At 40.2% G+C, this 15,891-nt stretch overlaps 1 protein-coding gene across 2 annotated transcripts in view; it reads left to right on the forward strand.

Annotated features, from left to right (window-relative positions):
* The window catches only part of LOC146867160 (polyunsaturated fatty acid 5-lipoxygenase-like), an 854,256-nt gene that overhangs the window by 138,920 nt on the left and 699,445 nt on the right, over positions 1 to 15,891 (forward strand). The window contains exon 4 of one of the 2 annotated variants that reach the window (XM_085603708.1): positions 13,581 to 13,703. The exons of the other annotated variant lie outside the window; for it this stretch is intronic. Within the exon in view, the coding sequence (XP_085459834.1) occupies positions 13,581 to 13,703 (123 nt within the window). The remainder of the gene's footprint in view (positions 1 to 13,580; positions 13,704 to 15,891) is intronic. 2 annotated transcript variants of the gene reach the window in all.

A 15,891-nucleotide genomic window follows, 5' to 3' on the forward strand; every position in this document is an offset into this window, starting at 1 on the left:
CATCCTGCTTTTTGCAAATACTTCCTCATAAAACATCTGTTTATGGGCATTGAACTTTAAATCTATTTATGAATCTGTACATTTTTTAAATTGTAGATTAACCAAGACATCAGACATCATCAAATAAAGACATGCCTGATCATTTTCATTAATATACAAATTAAAGATTGTACAAACTAATAAGTAAATTTAAAGTGCCAAGAGCACTTAATTATAGGATGAAGTAACTTAGACTTTGTGCTGAGGTCTTTGGTAATGACACATGTATAATGTGTCATGCCACTCTCGAACCACAGGCAAGAGGGTTCTTTGTAGATTACACTCTCCAATCTGAAATAAGAAACTAATTGTGTTTGGTATTATCATATGCCGCCATTTTCTCATGACCTTTCTCTCAAGTTCAAACTACTTTCTTTGACAGTAGGCATGTTTCCTCTTACAGAGGAATACATGTCAAAGCTCAGCCTCTTTCCTCCTTTCTCTGAACTTTCTACTTTCTGTCAATAGAATCACTATTTGCTTCTATTTCATGTGATAATCACATTTGGGGAATACATGTATTGATTTATTGATATATACTTTATTCGATAGCGAGGTATCATAAAAGTAAACACAATACAACGTAAATCAAATGACATTCAATATTAAAATGGATTAATACAAATTGATAAAAACAAAAAAACAAAACAAACAAAAAAACAATATGCAAATACAATCAAATTTCTTAAAATACCTTAATAAAGAGAAGAAGCGACAAACCCAGAGAATATAGACAAGCAAATACATATCAGTTATTCAAACATAAATTCATTAAAGTGGCACAATTACACCGTATAAAAGGTCTAACCAGTATTTAGTTCAGCAAGCTTTGATCGTATTTGCCATGCTTTCCCCAAATATTTAGCAACTCCACAGATTATCAACGGGGATGTAGTATCCGTTGTTAGGATACGAATGGCCACTGAACACTGCCTGGTTCCCAGAATTTTACAAACTGGGTTTAGCCATTTTTTCCTGGGTCCCCTGTATGCCTTACAGGCAAACAGGAAATGACCCAGTGATTCAGTTGGATTAGGACACCCCGGACAAACTGGGTGAAGAGATTTAGAATTTTTCCAGCTGTTTGTAAACTCATTCAGGGGTAGCGTGCCTAGCCTCATTTTGAGGAACAGAGCTCTATCTCTAGGTATGGAGATGAAATCAAGAAACGGCTCCAGCTTAGGTGCTGGCTTGTGAGTCAAAAATGTGTTAGTAAGAGTGCCCAATTTAGGATTACCCACATCCTTTGCTTCTATGCGTGCCCAGTATAATTTCTTGATGGTATCTTTTGGGGGGGGCTGCTGAGATAACCATTCATCTTTTAACCCCAAGTTGAATACCAGATCCCTTAGTTTTTTCAGCCACGGAATCACCCCATAGCCATTTAATGCAATGAGTTCGTCAAGAACTAAGGCATAATTGCTAAGTTCTGCGATTTTTGTAAGGCGAACCCAAAAAAGTAAAGGGCGAAGCCCAACAATATCTTTAATTGAGCGACGACCCAAATCATATAATAATGGTTTAATCGGGGTAGAAACTGGGAGACCCACTAACTCTCTCATAAATTTATGTTCAGCTATGACCAAGTCAGAGACTCTTTCTGAACCCCATAGTTCAGAGCCGTAAGTTGCGGCAGAGAGTGCCTTGCCCTCATAAACCAGTAATGCGGGGCTAATGGGCTTGCTAGAGGACTGGCGATGATCTCTTACAATTGCTCCTGTCACTTTCTTGAAGTTTAGTAACATCTTAGAGATATGCGAATCCCATTTCATTTTTTAATTTATCCTAACCCCTAGATAATCGAATGCATCCACTTCCTCCAATAAAGCGCCATTTAATGCGATATTAATTTTCCTAGCTTTTTTGTTTCTGGACAAAACCATCAATTTGGTTTTAGTGGTATTTATAGTGAGGCCACGACTATTGCAAAAGGTACTGAACCTGTCCAGCAATTTCTGGAGCCCAAAGGGTGTTTTAGACATGAGGAGAGTGTCATCTGCAAAGAGGAGGGTTGGTATTTTTTTCCCCGCCAGGGTGGGGGCATCCGCTGGGTCCTCCCTCAAATGGTCTGCCACCCCATTAATGAAGAGGGAGAACAAGGTCGGAGCCATCACACATCCCTGGCGGACCCCCCTCTGAACAGGTATTCTGTCAGTCAATTGACCTTCACTCCCCCATCTAATTCTTGCATACGTTCCCTCATGTAATCTTTTAATGAGTTCCAGAAGATATCGGGGGAGTCCCATGTCATATAATACCTGCCACAATTTAACCCGAGGAACAAGGTCGAAAGCGGTTTTAAGGTCAATAAAGGCCAAGTACAAAGATCCCCCACCAATTAGAATGGTCTTCCAGTAGGTAGCTATGAATCTGAATACTTGGTCCATAGTACCTACTTTCTTTCTAAAACCCGCTTGCAAATGTGTAAGAAGGTTTCCCTCCTCTATCCAGGTCCCCATACGTGAGATGAGTACCCTGCCAACCACCTTTTGGACAACGTCGATTAGACTTATCGGTCTGTAGTTGGCAGGGTCCTCTCTCGCCCCCTTCTTATAAATTGTGACAACCTCTGCACCCTTCCAAGAGTCTGGGACTGCATGGCCCCGCAGCAATAAATTCATCAAATTACAAATAAGATTTGCCCATACTGCGGGGTTATGAAGGATCAAATCTCCTGGGAGGCCATCCGGGCCAGCTGCCTTCCCAGGTGCTATGTTTTTAATGGCTGTCTGTACCTCTAGTGGTGTAAAGAAGTCTGTTGGTTCAGAATGTATAGGTACTAGGCTAGAGTCTGGATCAGCAGACGAGGGGTGATCAGAGTCTACCTCACTACAATACAGATTTGAAAAGTGCAGATCCCACTGCTGAGCTGTTATGTTATTGGAGATAGGGTCAGAACCTCTTTTGGTTAATTGGGTTATTAAAGCCCAAAAGGTGCTAAAATCTTTTAAAAAGGCGGCCTTTTTTAATTCCTGCCAATGGTCCTCCTCCCATGTCCGTTTAGCAGCTTCAATAGTTTTTCGGTAATTTTGTCTAGCCAGCCTTAGAACTACCGGGTCTTTTTCCTTTAAGGCTAATAAAATGGCCTTTCTCTGGGTTCTGCATTCAGCAGTAAACCAGAGATTACCTCTTTTGGTTACGGGATTTGTCCCACCCTTTGACCCTCTTGTTTTAAAATAGGAGCCTATGCCTTCTATAAATACTTTATAAGAACTGCTAAGGTCTATACAGTTCTTCCCAGCCAACGTGGAATTGAGGAGGGCGAATTCTTCTGCCCTAGAGGCCACTTGAAGGTCTATAGCAGATAAAATGTCCTCATGACCTGACTCTTTATGCCATTTAAGCCTTCTGTTGCAGTTTGAAGGTATTACTGCTTTTGATGCTAAATTCGTGGGTGTAATACTTTCCTTTACGTGCAACTTAATAACTGCACAGAGAGGGTTATGATCACTATCTGGCATTTGCTCTACCTTCATGTCAACCACATACCCCCATGATTTTGTATCTAGGAGGATATAATCAATACGCGATGGCCCGTTTAATCTATTGAAGGTCATAGCCCCATGGGAGTCAGAGGGGGTTCTTCCATTTAATGCCCGAAGATTAAATTCCATATTTAAACCAGTGATCTGCAAAGCCCTCGCTGTCCATTTCTTGATGGGACTCAGGTTTAAGGAGGGGATGAAATGTTTATTATCATCCTCACTGGACTCATGAAGGTCTTCATCACTTAACGGCTCAAATGTGCAGTTTAAATCACCTCCCAAAACAATATTAGAAAGTGGAGGGATACCTGCTAAAATATTTTCCAGGGAGGAAATGGGGACAGAGTTTTGATTAGAAGGGCCTCCTCTTACATAGACATTAAAAAGATCAATTCTAGCACCATCCCATGGCCCTTTAAAAGATAAATGCAAAATGTCTGCTGAGTTGTCGTTATGGACTTTAATATCCAAATTCAATGCTACCTTGATCCAGATGTGTAGTCCCCCAGAGGGGCGACCCACACCCTGGGTCACAGCCGGTATATAAAAGGTAGAGTAACCGGACATGTAAAGGGGATCCAAGCTCCAAGTCTCCTGGAACATGCAAATCTCATAGTTATTGACAAAGTCATGCCAATCCGGATTGACCAGATGCTTCTTGAGGCCTGCAATGTTCCAGGAGAGTATATGGATTATTCCAGAAATGCCCCCTCCGCTGTCCAAGACAGCGTTGGGCGATGAAAGAAGAGAGTCATCGCTATTTGCTTGGACCTTCAATGTATTACTATATGTTACATACCTTGTTAACTCCAACCCTCCGATCACTCTGTAAAATATCGTTTCGTGGTGTTTGGATATATCCTCTGAAAGCAAAGCCATATTGCCCCCTTTCAATTTACTGAACTCAAGACCTGTTCTGTGAGCTTGACTCAAATGATATAAAGGGGTGATGGCTGCAACAAACATGGAGTAAGACGTCTTACAGGAGCCCTTCCATTTCGGCCTACTCATGTTAAGGTCCCTGTCTCGTGATTGGGATCCTCCTCGAATGTCTTGAGGACTTTGGGTCAACAGCAAGGTTGTGGGGCACACTGAGCCCAGTGGCACAGCAAGTCTGTATCTCTATGCTCTTCTTCCCCTCGTAACTCTCTTGGAGTAAACACAAAGCCAATTCCAATTCCAAGGCATTCAGAAAACAATCTGCACTGGTGGTCTGTTGATTAAACTGAAACTGATGCAGGGAAGACTTGACACCCACCCCTCTGGGGACCTGGTGCCACTTTACTACTGCCTGCATCACTGAGGGGGCTTTCTGTGCCCTGGCTTGTTGGTCTGGAGCCTTCCCGGAGACACCCGGAGACACAGAACGAGGGAGTGATGATTTCACCATGGGTGGGATCCCGCAGGTCGGGCCTGTTGTAGCGTCAACTCCCCAGGCTATGCCATAGACCAGAAGCTGGGATTGGTGACTCCAAACGGTTACCTGCAGAGGGGCAAGGCAGATTCCCTTCAGCAGCAATGTGAAGAGACAGGACAAAATGCAATCCCGACAGAGGGTTATTGGTTTCCCAACTGCCCATGATCTAGTGTCAGAGCAATTAACCAGTAGCAATTCTTGTCATTTCTGGCATTTTACTTTATGCATTTTGCATGAAATTCTATGAAATTCCACTATTAAGCCTCCTGACGTAATTGTAGGTACCTCGGGTAAAACATCCTACTGCTGAAGCACCAGAACATGCATATATTATAACACCACACCAATAACAAAACACTTCATTATTTTAAATACATGTTCTTCCATAATTAACATAGTTAATAATCAATTAAAAAATATTATTAATACAAAAATAACTAGTAAACATTAATTGACTACACAAATTTTAACCCTATATTTTCCACAACACACACCTAAACGAAACTATTAAATAATAAAACACAATTAAAACTTATTTTTAAATTTGAAGCTATTACTTTTAACAACTAATACTTTTTACTGTAATAGGGGACATTTATTGATCAGTCTTTTAACAGTTATTTAATTTGTTTGTCTTTTTTAACATGTATTATCATATTATCTGTACAGTCCTTGTTGAAATATGGATTTTATATATGTACTTTGTAATGAGGTTAATATTTTTTGTCTTTTATGATCAGTTTGATCGAAATAAAAACTAATAAATTAAATGTATTTAATACCCACCCTTTACCCCTTTAAAAGTAAAAACAACACATGAAAAATAAAGAATTACCCAAAATAAATATCAAATAATTAACATTAATTAACAACTATATATTAATTAAATACAAATTGCTTTCCACCCCTCACTCCAATAAACACCACAACACACACCTAAAATTAATTACACAACTACCATAATTAATTACCAATTAATTAAGTAAAAATAATTAACAACCAATTATTTAATTAATGATAATTTACTTTAAACATGTAACACAATAAGATCTCAATTAAACAAATATTAATAACATTAATAAATAAAAAATAATCCATACAATTAATATAATTAAATTACTTCCCACCCTATTCCCTTATAAACCTACAACCCGCTTCTGAACTAAAAACTCAAAAGTCAAACAAAAATAAATTAATAACTGCTAAAAATGTAACACATATATTAAAAATACCAACAATTTTTATACAAAAAACATACATCACATACATATAAAATATATACTAAAATACAAACGATATTAAACACATCGATATTACTTACCTTAAGTTGATATTCCTGACCACAATATTCTTGCTGTTGATATTTCTGAACCATGATATTAATGACTCGATATTTGTGCAACTCAATCTTTTTTACTCAATATTCTATTTCTGCACTCAAGAATTACACTTGTCCTGTATATGGAGAGCATTGTTCATGATCTATAGAATCACTTTCTGTGCTGCAGCCAGCTCTGAAACCTGATTGGAAGTTGTCTAGCAGGTTGTTTTCATCGATGAGTTGTCTGAGTTGAGTCAATATGCAATCTTCCAAAACCTTTGCTAGAAATGGGAGGTTAGTCACTGGATAGAAATTGTTCAAGTCGTCAGGTTCACCTCTTACCTATTTCAAGAGTGGGGCAACCTGCTCTAATTCCAGACAGTGATGAACAGCACCTTCCATCAGCGAGGAATTAGTCACTTGCTTCCTGCAGAAGGGGATGTGACAGCTGATCTCTTTGATTAGGTGGAGAGGATAAGGTCTGCAATTTCTTGCAGAATGTTAGCTTTCATCTTGATGAGTTCAATTTTGTTCACTTTCCAAAAATTCTTTCCAGGAAGATTGCACTTAGACAGTGGCAAGTAGGAAATGGCTGCCTGCTGAAACGTTTGGAAGTGAGAGTTTGAACATTCTTATCTCTACAGCAAAGAAGTCAGAGATCTCTTGTTTTGCATCTGTCTTTTGGGGTGTTTACTACAATTTTAGTGGATAAACACGTTTGTTACTCATGTTGGCAGATAATTTTCTGGGGTGGTTTCTTGCCTTGTCCAATTGAGATCAATAGAGGGAGACCTTTGAAAATATTATTCCTGTATCTTCTTCTTTATTCCTAAGTTGAGCTAGATGCAATGGTGAGGGGTCTTGTCTCCATCTTCATTTCAAATAGTTAAGATAAACCTCTCTTCTTAAGATTGCTATTGTACCATATTTAGTAGATTTTGTTATTCTACCTCTCGGGTTTCAAGGGTCCCAATACATCCATTATATTAGTCAGGGTTTAAGTGGGAGGTCAGGTCTGTCATAGTTTGCATCTTGTTGGTTCAATATGTGACATCACATTTCTGGCAACCTTGTTGCCATCAATTTGTCTAGGGTCTCAGATCCTTTGATTTTGGTTTGTAGGCATTGCCTTTGGTTCACAATCTTTCAGGGGGTGAGGTGGAAGAGGATGATATGGTGGTATGACCAGTCTACTGGTAAGATTAAGTAGATTGTGGTTTGGGCTCTGGGTGAGTATTGGATTAGCACTCTACACGCTCTTAAATATCAATTGTCTCAAGGTCAGACTATAAAGGTGGAAAAAGGGCCAAGAAAACAAACAATATCTCCCCATGCTAAAGATATAAGGAGCATTTGTGGCCTCAATGCCCCAACTTAGATACTTGTTATGAGCCAGTATTTGAAGAGAACGGGCAGGGATATATGCCTTTTGAGACACATCTATTGTCCAAAGATACCTGGAGATTCTGATCTAGATACTTCCCGGCTCTATACTTTGTGTTGGAAAAAGAGAAAACAGTGGGAGTTGGTATGTTTATCGGCTCACCTATGGAATTTTATTGATGAAATGCCTCAGGAGATAAAAACTAATGATGGTTGAAAATAAATGGAACACTGACAGACAAACCTATCTGAGATGCTTCAGTATGCACACACAAAACACTCAACAACAAAATTTCTTTATAGCCATATTGCAAAAGATTTTGTACCTGCTGCAGGCCCTCTGGGTGTGGATATGTCGAGGAACCGGTATGGTGTCAACTCAATTTTATCCCTTGAGAGTTCAATTTGGTGTCAAATGTTGGACTGTTATATGCCTGGAGACAGCTCCATCCAAATCTAATAGACTATTCTCACTACTTAGATGCAGACAAATCATATGCTAGGTCCAACATGATCTTCATCAGCCATACACTGCAAGGATTGAAACAGGAAGTCCATTAATGGCACATTGCTTCTAGACTTGATTCCTAAAGCAGCAATATTATAAACCAAATAGAAGAATATGTAGCTTGCAGTGATTTGGGTGAATGCACCACTGCAACAGCTTAAGACATTGCTTAAAGACCATTTGATAGCTAAAGGAGCACACATTATCAGGGAAGAGGTAAGGGTGAAACTGGCATAAACCTATGGACAGCCTATGTCCAACTAAACAAATATAGGTAACGAAAAAGGGCATCAGGTTTTAGCCAACAGTATTTACTGTGCGTACACCAATGCTCTAAAGAAACACAGCAATAATCCAGTGACATCAGAGCCCTTATCAGCAGACAAAACACCTCTAGTTATTTCCACCACTCATACCCAAGAATCACATAATTTGGTTCCGTTTTCTCACCAGACTTCAGAAGCAGTAAGTCCCTAGGCAATGTGGTGCATCCAATTCCTGCTAGTAGTCAATTAGCCAACCCATGTGGAAAACATAAATCCTCCTTGGTCTAAATTAAAGAACAAAAGGATAAAGGATCATTCAAAAGGTGCAGCTTCAAATATAATAGTTCATTGTTCAGAGAGGCCTTATCATGGTTTTTCAATCATCTCACCCACACATCCAGAATTTCAGTCATATTTATACTAATCAAGTTTCTCAACAGGGTGCTTAGAGAACCACTGTTCATGGCACAACTATACACAGTAAGCGCCGATTGCATTATGTAGGTTTTGTGCCAGTTGTGGTTTCTCTCTCAATAAGGCAATACTACATGGAAGTATTCAAATTAGGCACACGGGTACAGAAACAGCTCCATTCCTTTAAACACTGGAGGTAACATTCAGTTGCCTTTCTCAGATAAGTTTCAGATGCAGAGATCTCTAAACTCTCCACAACTGCATGCTTTCTTCCCATTGTCTGTGCTACACTGATTTGGTGACCCAGTTACCCCAATCAGACAGACCCCTAGTTAAGAGCTAGTTTGCTTCCTCATCAGAAAAGGGAATTGGAGCATATAAGCCAACAAAACATTTATGTAAACCACCTTGAGGATGTTCAGCAGTTTCTCTATCAGTATATCTCATTGGCAAAGCCAGTAGCACACCATACATACTTCAAACCTATCACTCTGGGCATATCAAGCTTAACCTTTTTTTAATTAGTTTTTCTGAGTTTTAAAAAAAGGAATGTAAATACTAGGAGTGCATATTGCAGGTACCAGTTACCTGGTCGGATTACATTTACAACAGTTTGTCAAGTTAGCAGTGGTATCTTTATGTTACCTCCCCCGATTGCCCTGCACAAAGCCCCACTACAGTAACAGATCAGATCAGGCAGTTCCCCGCATATTATTGAAACATTCGGTTTGTGTGCAACTGCATATCCCAGTTCGATCTTTACTAGTTCATCAGAGTGTATTGCTTCTGATTGGTTCAATCTCCTACCAATGCCGTGGCCCATTCCATTTCTTCCCTGTTTTCCCGTCCTGTATGTGATTTATTATGGTGTGTGAGTGTTCAGGGCTCCGGTTTCTCCGTTACCTCCAAGTCCTTGAGTTTCCATTTTGGCTCACAGAGGGCTGGTCCCCTGAGGGTCTGAGATGTCTTGTATCATTTCTGGTCATGTTATCAGGTCATCTAACAGTTTGTCATCCCATCTCGCCAGTCTCGTGTGTGCCTCCTCCGCAGTCGCCCATTCTATCAGGTTCCTTTTCTACACGCTGGCAGCAGGTGCTCTAGGGCTTGCCAACTCTATGGCTATGCTTCTCTTGGCCAGTTTGATGCCTAGCTTAAAGAATTTTATCTTTATATGTTTTTGTTTTTCCCCCTGGGAAGAATATTTAGGATGTAGGTTTTGAGTGTTATGCTGTTAACACCCTTTATGTATTTGCCTATTGCGAGGGACACCTGCCAGAAAGTTTGTATTGCCTGACATTGCCAGGTCATGTGCAGGAAGCTTGCTTCACTTTATCCACATCTTCCGCAGCACGCCAGGGTGGTTGGATAGATTTTGTGTAGTTTTGCGGGGGTGTGATATGTCCTTTGTCTGTTAGTTCTCCCTCCTGTGTGTTGGGCCGTTTGTGTTTTTAGTGGTTTCGCTGGTTTGTTTGCTCTCAACGCCCTGTATAAATGGGAGATCAGACCTCTGTATCCCGGGAGGGCGAGCAGCATGATCATTGTTTGGACTCTGGGGAGCCTCCATTTAGGAGGTCCATATCCCCTTGGCCATGCAAGCCAACTTTGCATATTGGAGAAATTGCCCTGAGTTGAGCTCGAATGTCATCTGGGACTCATCAAATGTAATAAATATATTTTCTAGCTATAGGTTGGCCAGTGTTAAATATCCCCCTCGCTTCTAATTTACCTCTGGCATGGCCGTGGCTATCTGCGCGGATGGGGCGAAGTCTTAAAGTGGCATGTCTTGTGCAGGCATTGAATACACTTTGTGATAGCCCTGTTCCACATGTGACTGATGTGCCGGATTATGTATGGGAGATTATGTGGTATTCCCTGTCCCTTCATAAGTAATGTATGTAATGATTCTTCCTCAGTAGTTTTTTCTTCATATTGCCCCCTTTGTTCAGCTACTGGACCGCATGTTTTAGGTGTGCAACTATATAGTACAATTCTATGTCCGGGACATCATCCCTGCCCTTTCCCACTTGGGATTCAGTGTCTCTAGATATACTCTGCTTCTTTTACCCATCATGATCAGATCTAGATCTGTCAGTTATTGGTTGAGAAGTGTGAATACGTGTCTTGGGTTTGGGTATGTGCCCCCGCAAGACATATTGGCACCTGGGCAAGACCACCATCTTGGCTACCGCTATCCTGCCCATCACTGACAGTGGGACCCCATATTCAGTCTATGTCTATTTGCTTCCTCTAGTGTGATTCAATGCCCAAGTATCTGAAATCAGAAGTCACCCATGGTATATCCAATTTGGGTAGTGCCGTAGCCACATACTCTTGCAGCTGGGAAAAGTTTAGATTTAGCATAGTTTATACTCAGTCCTGATATCTCCCAGTATTCAATAGCAATTAGAGTGCTGGAGGTATAGAGTTTCTGACTTAAATTACCCAGGGGTGTGTCATTGTCCTTAGTCTGCAGGCCAGCAGCTCCTTTGCCAAAGCAAACAATAATGGCGACAATGGGCAGGCATGTCGTGTCCCGCGGGCCATGTTCAATTGTTCTGAGATTATGCTTGCGGTTCGGACCCTAGCCATCGGTTCAGCTGCATGCATTTAATGTAAGTCTGAACTAGGCCCATAACCCAGAGAACCTCCCATAGGTATTTCTCAAGAGATAGAATCGAAGGTCTGTTTTATGTCGAGAAGTTCCAGGGCACAATCCTGTTCTGTCATTATTAGCGTGTGGAGTACCTGCATGAGCTGACTTATCTTGTGCAGTGTGCTCTTATGCAGCATGAAGCCACATTGATATTTGTGCATTAGGGCAGCGACCACTTCAAGGAAGTGGCTGGCCAAGACTTTGCTTTATATTTTAACATCTACATTTAATATGGACAGCGGTCGATAAGAAGAGACGTTCTATGGATCTCTGTTGGGTTTGGGTTATAATTTGATCTGCACCTCTCTCATAGAAGCCGGCTCATTGTATACTGCCTGCAGTTTATCCTCTAGAAGGCCCCTATTCTGTTGATAAATCTTCAGTGAGATGCCATCCCCGCCTTCTGTTTTCACTTTTGTCAAATCCTTGGTCACCGTCAAAATTCACCCTTTACTCAACAGAGCCTTAGGTGCTTCCCTCTGCTCAGGGTACAACTGCCTAGAGAGAGGTCTGCAATATTTTTGGCTATTCTCTGTGTATCATCCTTTTGAGTTTGCGAGTAGAGTGCTTCCATGTGTTGTAAGAGTATACTATTAATGTTATGTTAATTGTTATGTTATGTTAATTTTGACTTGTAGAGCACTTAATACCTGCAGGTCTCTAAGCGCTTCAAGAAGATCCTCGGAAGTTCCAAGGGAGAGTTGTATCGCAGAGTGTTATGCCCAATACAAACCCCTTTGGGTTTGTATTAGTCATGTCAGCCTGTCTTGGAGTTGCAGTATGGCGTGAATCAGCCACATCAGTAGGCGGCTGGATTTGCCCTCTTCTCTGTATAGACATTGTTAGTATGTCTTAATGGTAAATCTGTTCACTCTGTCCCACGTGTCAATTAGTGTGGTCTTTTGGCTGCCCACTGTGGGGTGTTTTGTGGGTGTGTGAGCAGCGAGGCTTCTAGGAGATTCAATCATTTTTCTTGTACGCTGAGTGTTTGTTCCAGTTCTTTTTTTACCCCGTCGCTGCAGGTCATACTCTTCCCACGGATCACCACGTTCATTGCTTCTTAATCTATCGCCATACTGCTAGCTGTGTTTGTGTTTCAGTGAGCCAGTGAAAGAACACTGAATCAGACAGGGCATTGGCATTTAACCACCATCGGGGGCCCTAGTTACACTACACCCAGCCACATAGGCGTGAGATCAGTGGAGAATGGTCCGACAGGTACCTTCTTATGTATATCACTCCTTCATACTAGAGTAGGAGTAGGACATTGTATATATTTGTCCCCTCCATTTTGTTTTTTAAATTTTGGATTGGTTTGCTCACTAATGTGGAACTCCTGCTGTAGTGCAACACTAACTCCATATTGCTTCAGTTAAGAATTATTCTGTGACTTTCATTTTTTTTGAAGCCCACGTACATTCCAAGTAAATTTTTTTGTAGATGCTCTTTATGTTGTACAAGGGGTTTGTGTTCCAACGGAGCTAGTTCCCCCTATTGTGACGTGTTGGGGTGCATTTATTAATGGATGATTTCCCATTTGATCCAACTCTATGTGCAGTACAACTGTTCACCTTCCCAACTCTCCATTCCCACCCCGGTGGTAACCTGTCAAGGTTCCAATGGACCTCAAATGATTGAGGAAAATGATTCTCTCCACTGCACTAACAGTGAGCATAGTGTTAGCTCTCTGGGGTGTGCATCTCTCAGCGCTCCTGGCACAAGTTGTTGTATCGTTTCTCACTTTGTGTCTCAGTCTCATAACCGCACCAAGGACACCCATCTTCCGTAATTTGCGGCAGATCACATAGCAGGCGTTTGCATGATTCAAGCGGGTACGATTCTTGTAGGATCCTTGTAGGATTGTGCCCCATGTCTCGGAGCCATAGGGAAGTGCGGCTAGTGTGCCATGTTGCATGTTCACGCCTCACATCAAACTTAAAGTTGTCTCATTTTTTTAAATTATATATTATTGTCATGTTTTGACAAATGTTATATAGGAACCTATTTTTAATCTGCAATGAACTTTATCTGTGGGTAATGAACATAGGATCAAACAAACATTAAGGCTTAATAAAGCGTGATTTTATGTTTAAGGTGGAAGGAATGGCGGCAAGGTTTTCCATTGAGCATTGATTTTCTGCAGTACAAAGACCTGCCCAAGGACTTGCAATTTGACACTGAAAAAGGAAATGACTTTGCATCAAACTATAGGCAAGCGTAAGTATGCTATTATCTAAGTGTGCAATAAATATATCAGGGATTGCTATGCATTTTGAGAGCCACCTGCAAAGCAATTGTTAAAAATTGCAGCAAATCAACATTGACAAATACATAAAACCAATGTGAGTTGATGTGTTGATGAGTAATGGAAACAAGCAAATATATGTATTAGTCATGAATTAGATGGCCGTATCTAGCAACGGCAAAGTTAAAAATTCTGGCTTTTAATTAACAATGTTTTTTATTAATTGGTACAACTGTAGATAACTTTATGAAACATAAAAATCTTATTTTATAATTGTAATAATGTATACACTATTTTGACATTGAGAACAAGCACAGTAATGTAGGAATAAATGGTGTCCTGATTTTAGGCAATCTGGACAAACTAGCATTTTGTTTTCTTCCGTGCGTCCCTGCTGTTCGATGTTGTGCAACGTTTCCTGTGAAACAGCTCCATCTATACACAGCTCACATTAGTCCTTTAGATTGGCAACAGAAAATAACAAAAACGCTGCTGTAAACTGATCACTATCTGACTGCCCCCTTGGGCACCTCTACCAAGGCTGCCCATATAAATATCATATTTTGAGATATTGGAAAGGGTGCCAGCAAAATGTCACTTCATATAGCACAGTACTGGCCCTGTCGTTAGAGACTGGGTCTGTGTTATGCTTTGCTAGGCTGTGCTCTGCTAGGGTGTGTTATGTTTTGTGGTGTTATGCTATGGTATGTTGTGTCATACATTGCTATGGTGTGTTGTGATACGTTGCATCTTGCAGTAGTACAGTGTTCTATTTTGATGTGTTGTGTTTATATTGTGTTGTGCAATAGAGGCTGTTATGTCATGTTTTTTGTTATTTTGTGCAGTGCTGTGCTATTCATTATTATAATACGGCATGATATGTTAAGTAGTGGTGTTTTTTGCTCTCTTATGTTACAGTGTGTTATTTTATGTCACACAGTGTTACATTATGTGTGTTTGTGCCATATTGTGCTGTGATTTGTTAACTTATGGTGTGTTATGCAGTGTTATGTTACAGTGATGCATTATGATTTACTGTGCTGTGCTATATTATGTTATGATGTGTCATGTTATGTCGTGCTGTGATATGATGTGTTTTCCTATGGTTGTTTATGATATGGTTTGCCTTGTGATGCTATGCTGTATTAAGTAATGTTATGATGTGTTATGCTCTATTATGCTGTGTTATATTGTGGTAGATTATGTGTGTCATGCTCTGCTTGATAAATTATGCTAGGATGTGTTACATTGTGTCATACTGCTCCATGTTGTACTTGGTGTTTTATGTTCTTCTGTGTCATTTTGTGGTATGCTTTGAAAGTCATGTTGCTGTGCTATCATGTGAGTGTTTTGCTGTGTATCGTTATGGTGCTATGTTATTATTAGCCATGCAGTGATTTGTCTTGTTTGCTATAGTATGGTTTATTCAGTTATGTTGTGCTGTGTTATGATGTGTTATTGTGTGGTGGGTTGTGATACGTTCTGTCTTGCAGTGGTCTACTGTGTTATGTAATGATATGGTGTGTTGTGTTATACTGTATCATGCTGAGTTATATTGGAGTACAATACGTGGTATGTTGTATTATGTAATGTTATGATGCGTCATGTTGTGTCATGCTTTGTTATAATAGGGTAGCTTATGTTGTGTCGTACTCTGCTAGGCCGTGTTATTTTAGGGTGTGTTCTGTTGTTCTATGCTGTATTTTGGTATTTTATGTTATGTTGTATGATGCTCTGCTATGTTCTGGAGGTTAGAGTGTGTTATGCTGTTTAATGCTGTACTCTGCTAAGTTATAGAGTGGTAAATCTTGTTATAGTGTGGTGTGTTATGGTGTCATGTTGTACTAGGCTGTATTCCGTTATGGGGTGATTAGTTGTGTTATGTTGTGTTATGCTGTGCCATGTAGGGTGAGTTATTTTATGTAATTGTCTTCTATATTATGAAATTCTGTGATATGCTGTGCTATGTCAGGAGGTGTTACATTGTGTTGTGCTGTACTATGATGTGCTGTTATCTTGTATTATATGTTGTGTTTTGCCATACAATCACATTATGTTATAGTGTGTTGTGATATGTTGTCATGTAGTGCTATGCTGTGTTATGATGTGTTGTTTTATGTTGTGCCATGCAGTGCTATGTTGTGTTATGTGTGTTGTTTA

This window comes from Triturus cristatus, chromosome 1_2, assembly GCF_964204655.1.
Source record: "Triturus cristatus chromosome 1_2, aTriCri1.1, whole genome shotgun sequence".
In the NCBI taxonomy this organism is placed as follows: domain Eukaryota; kingdom Metazoa; phylum Chordata; class Amphibia; order Caudata; family Salamandridae; genus Triturus; species Triturus cristatus.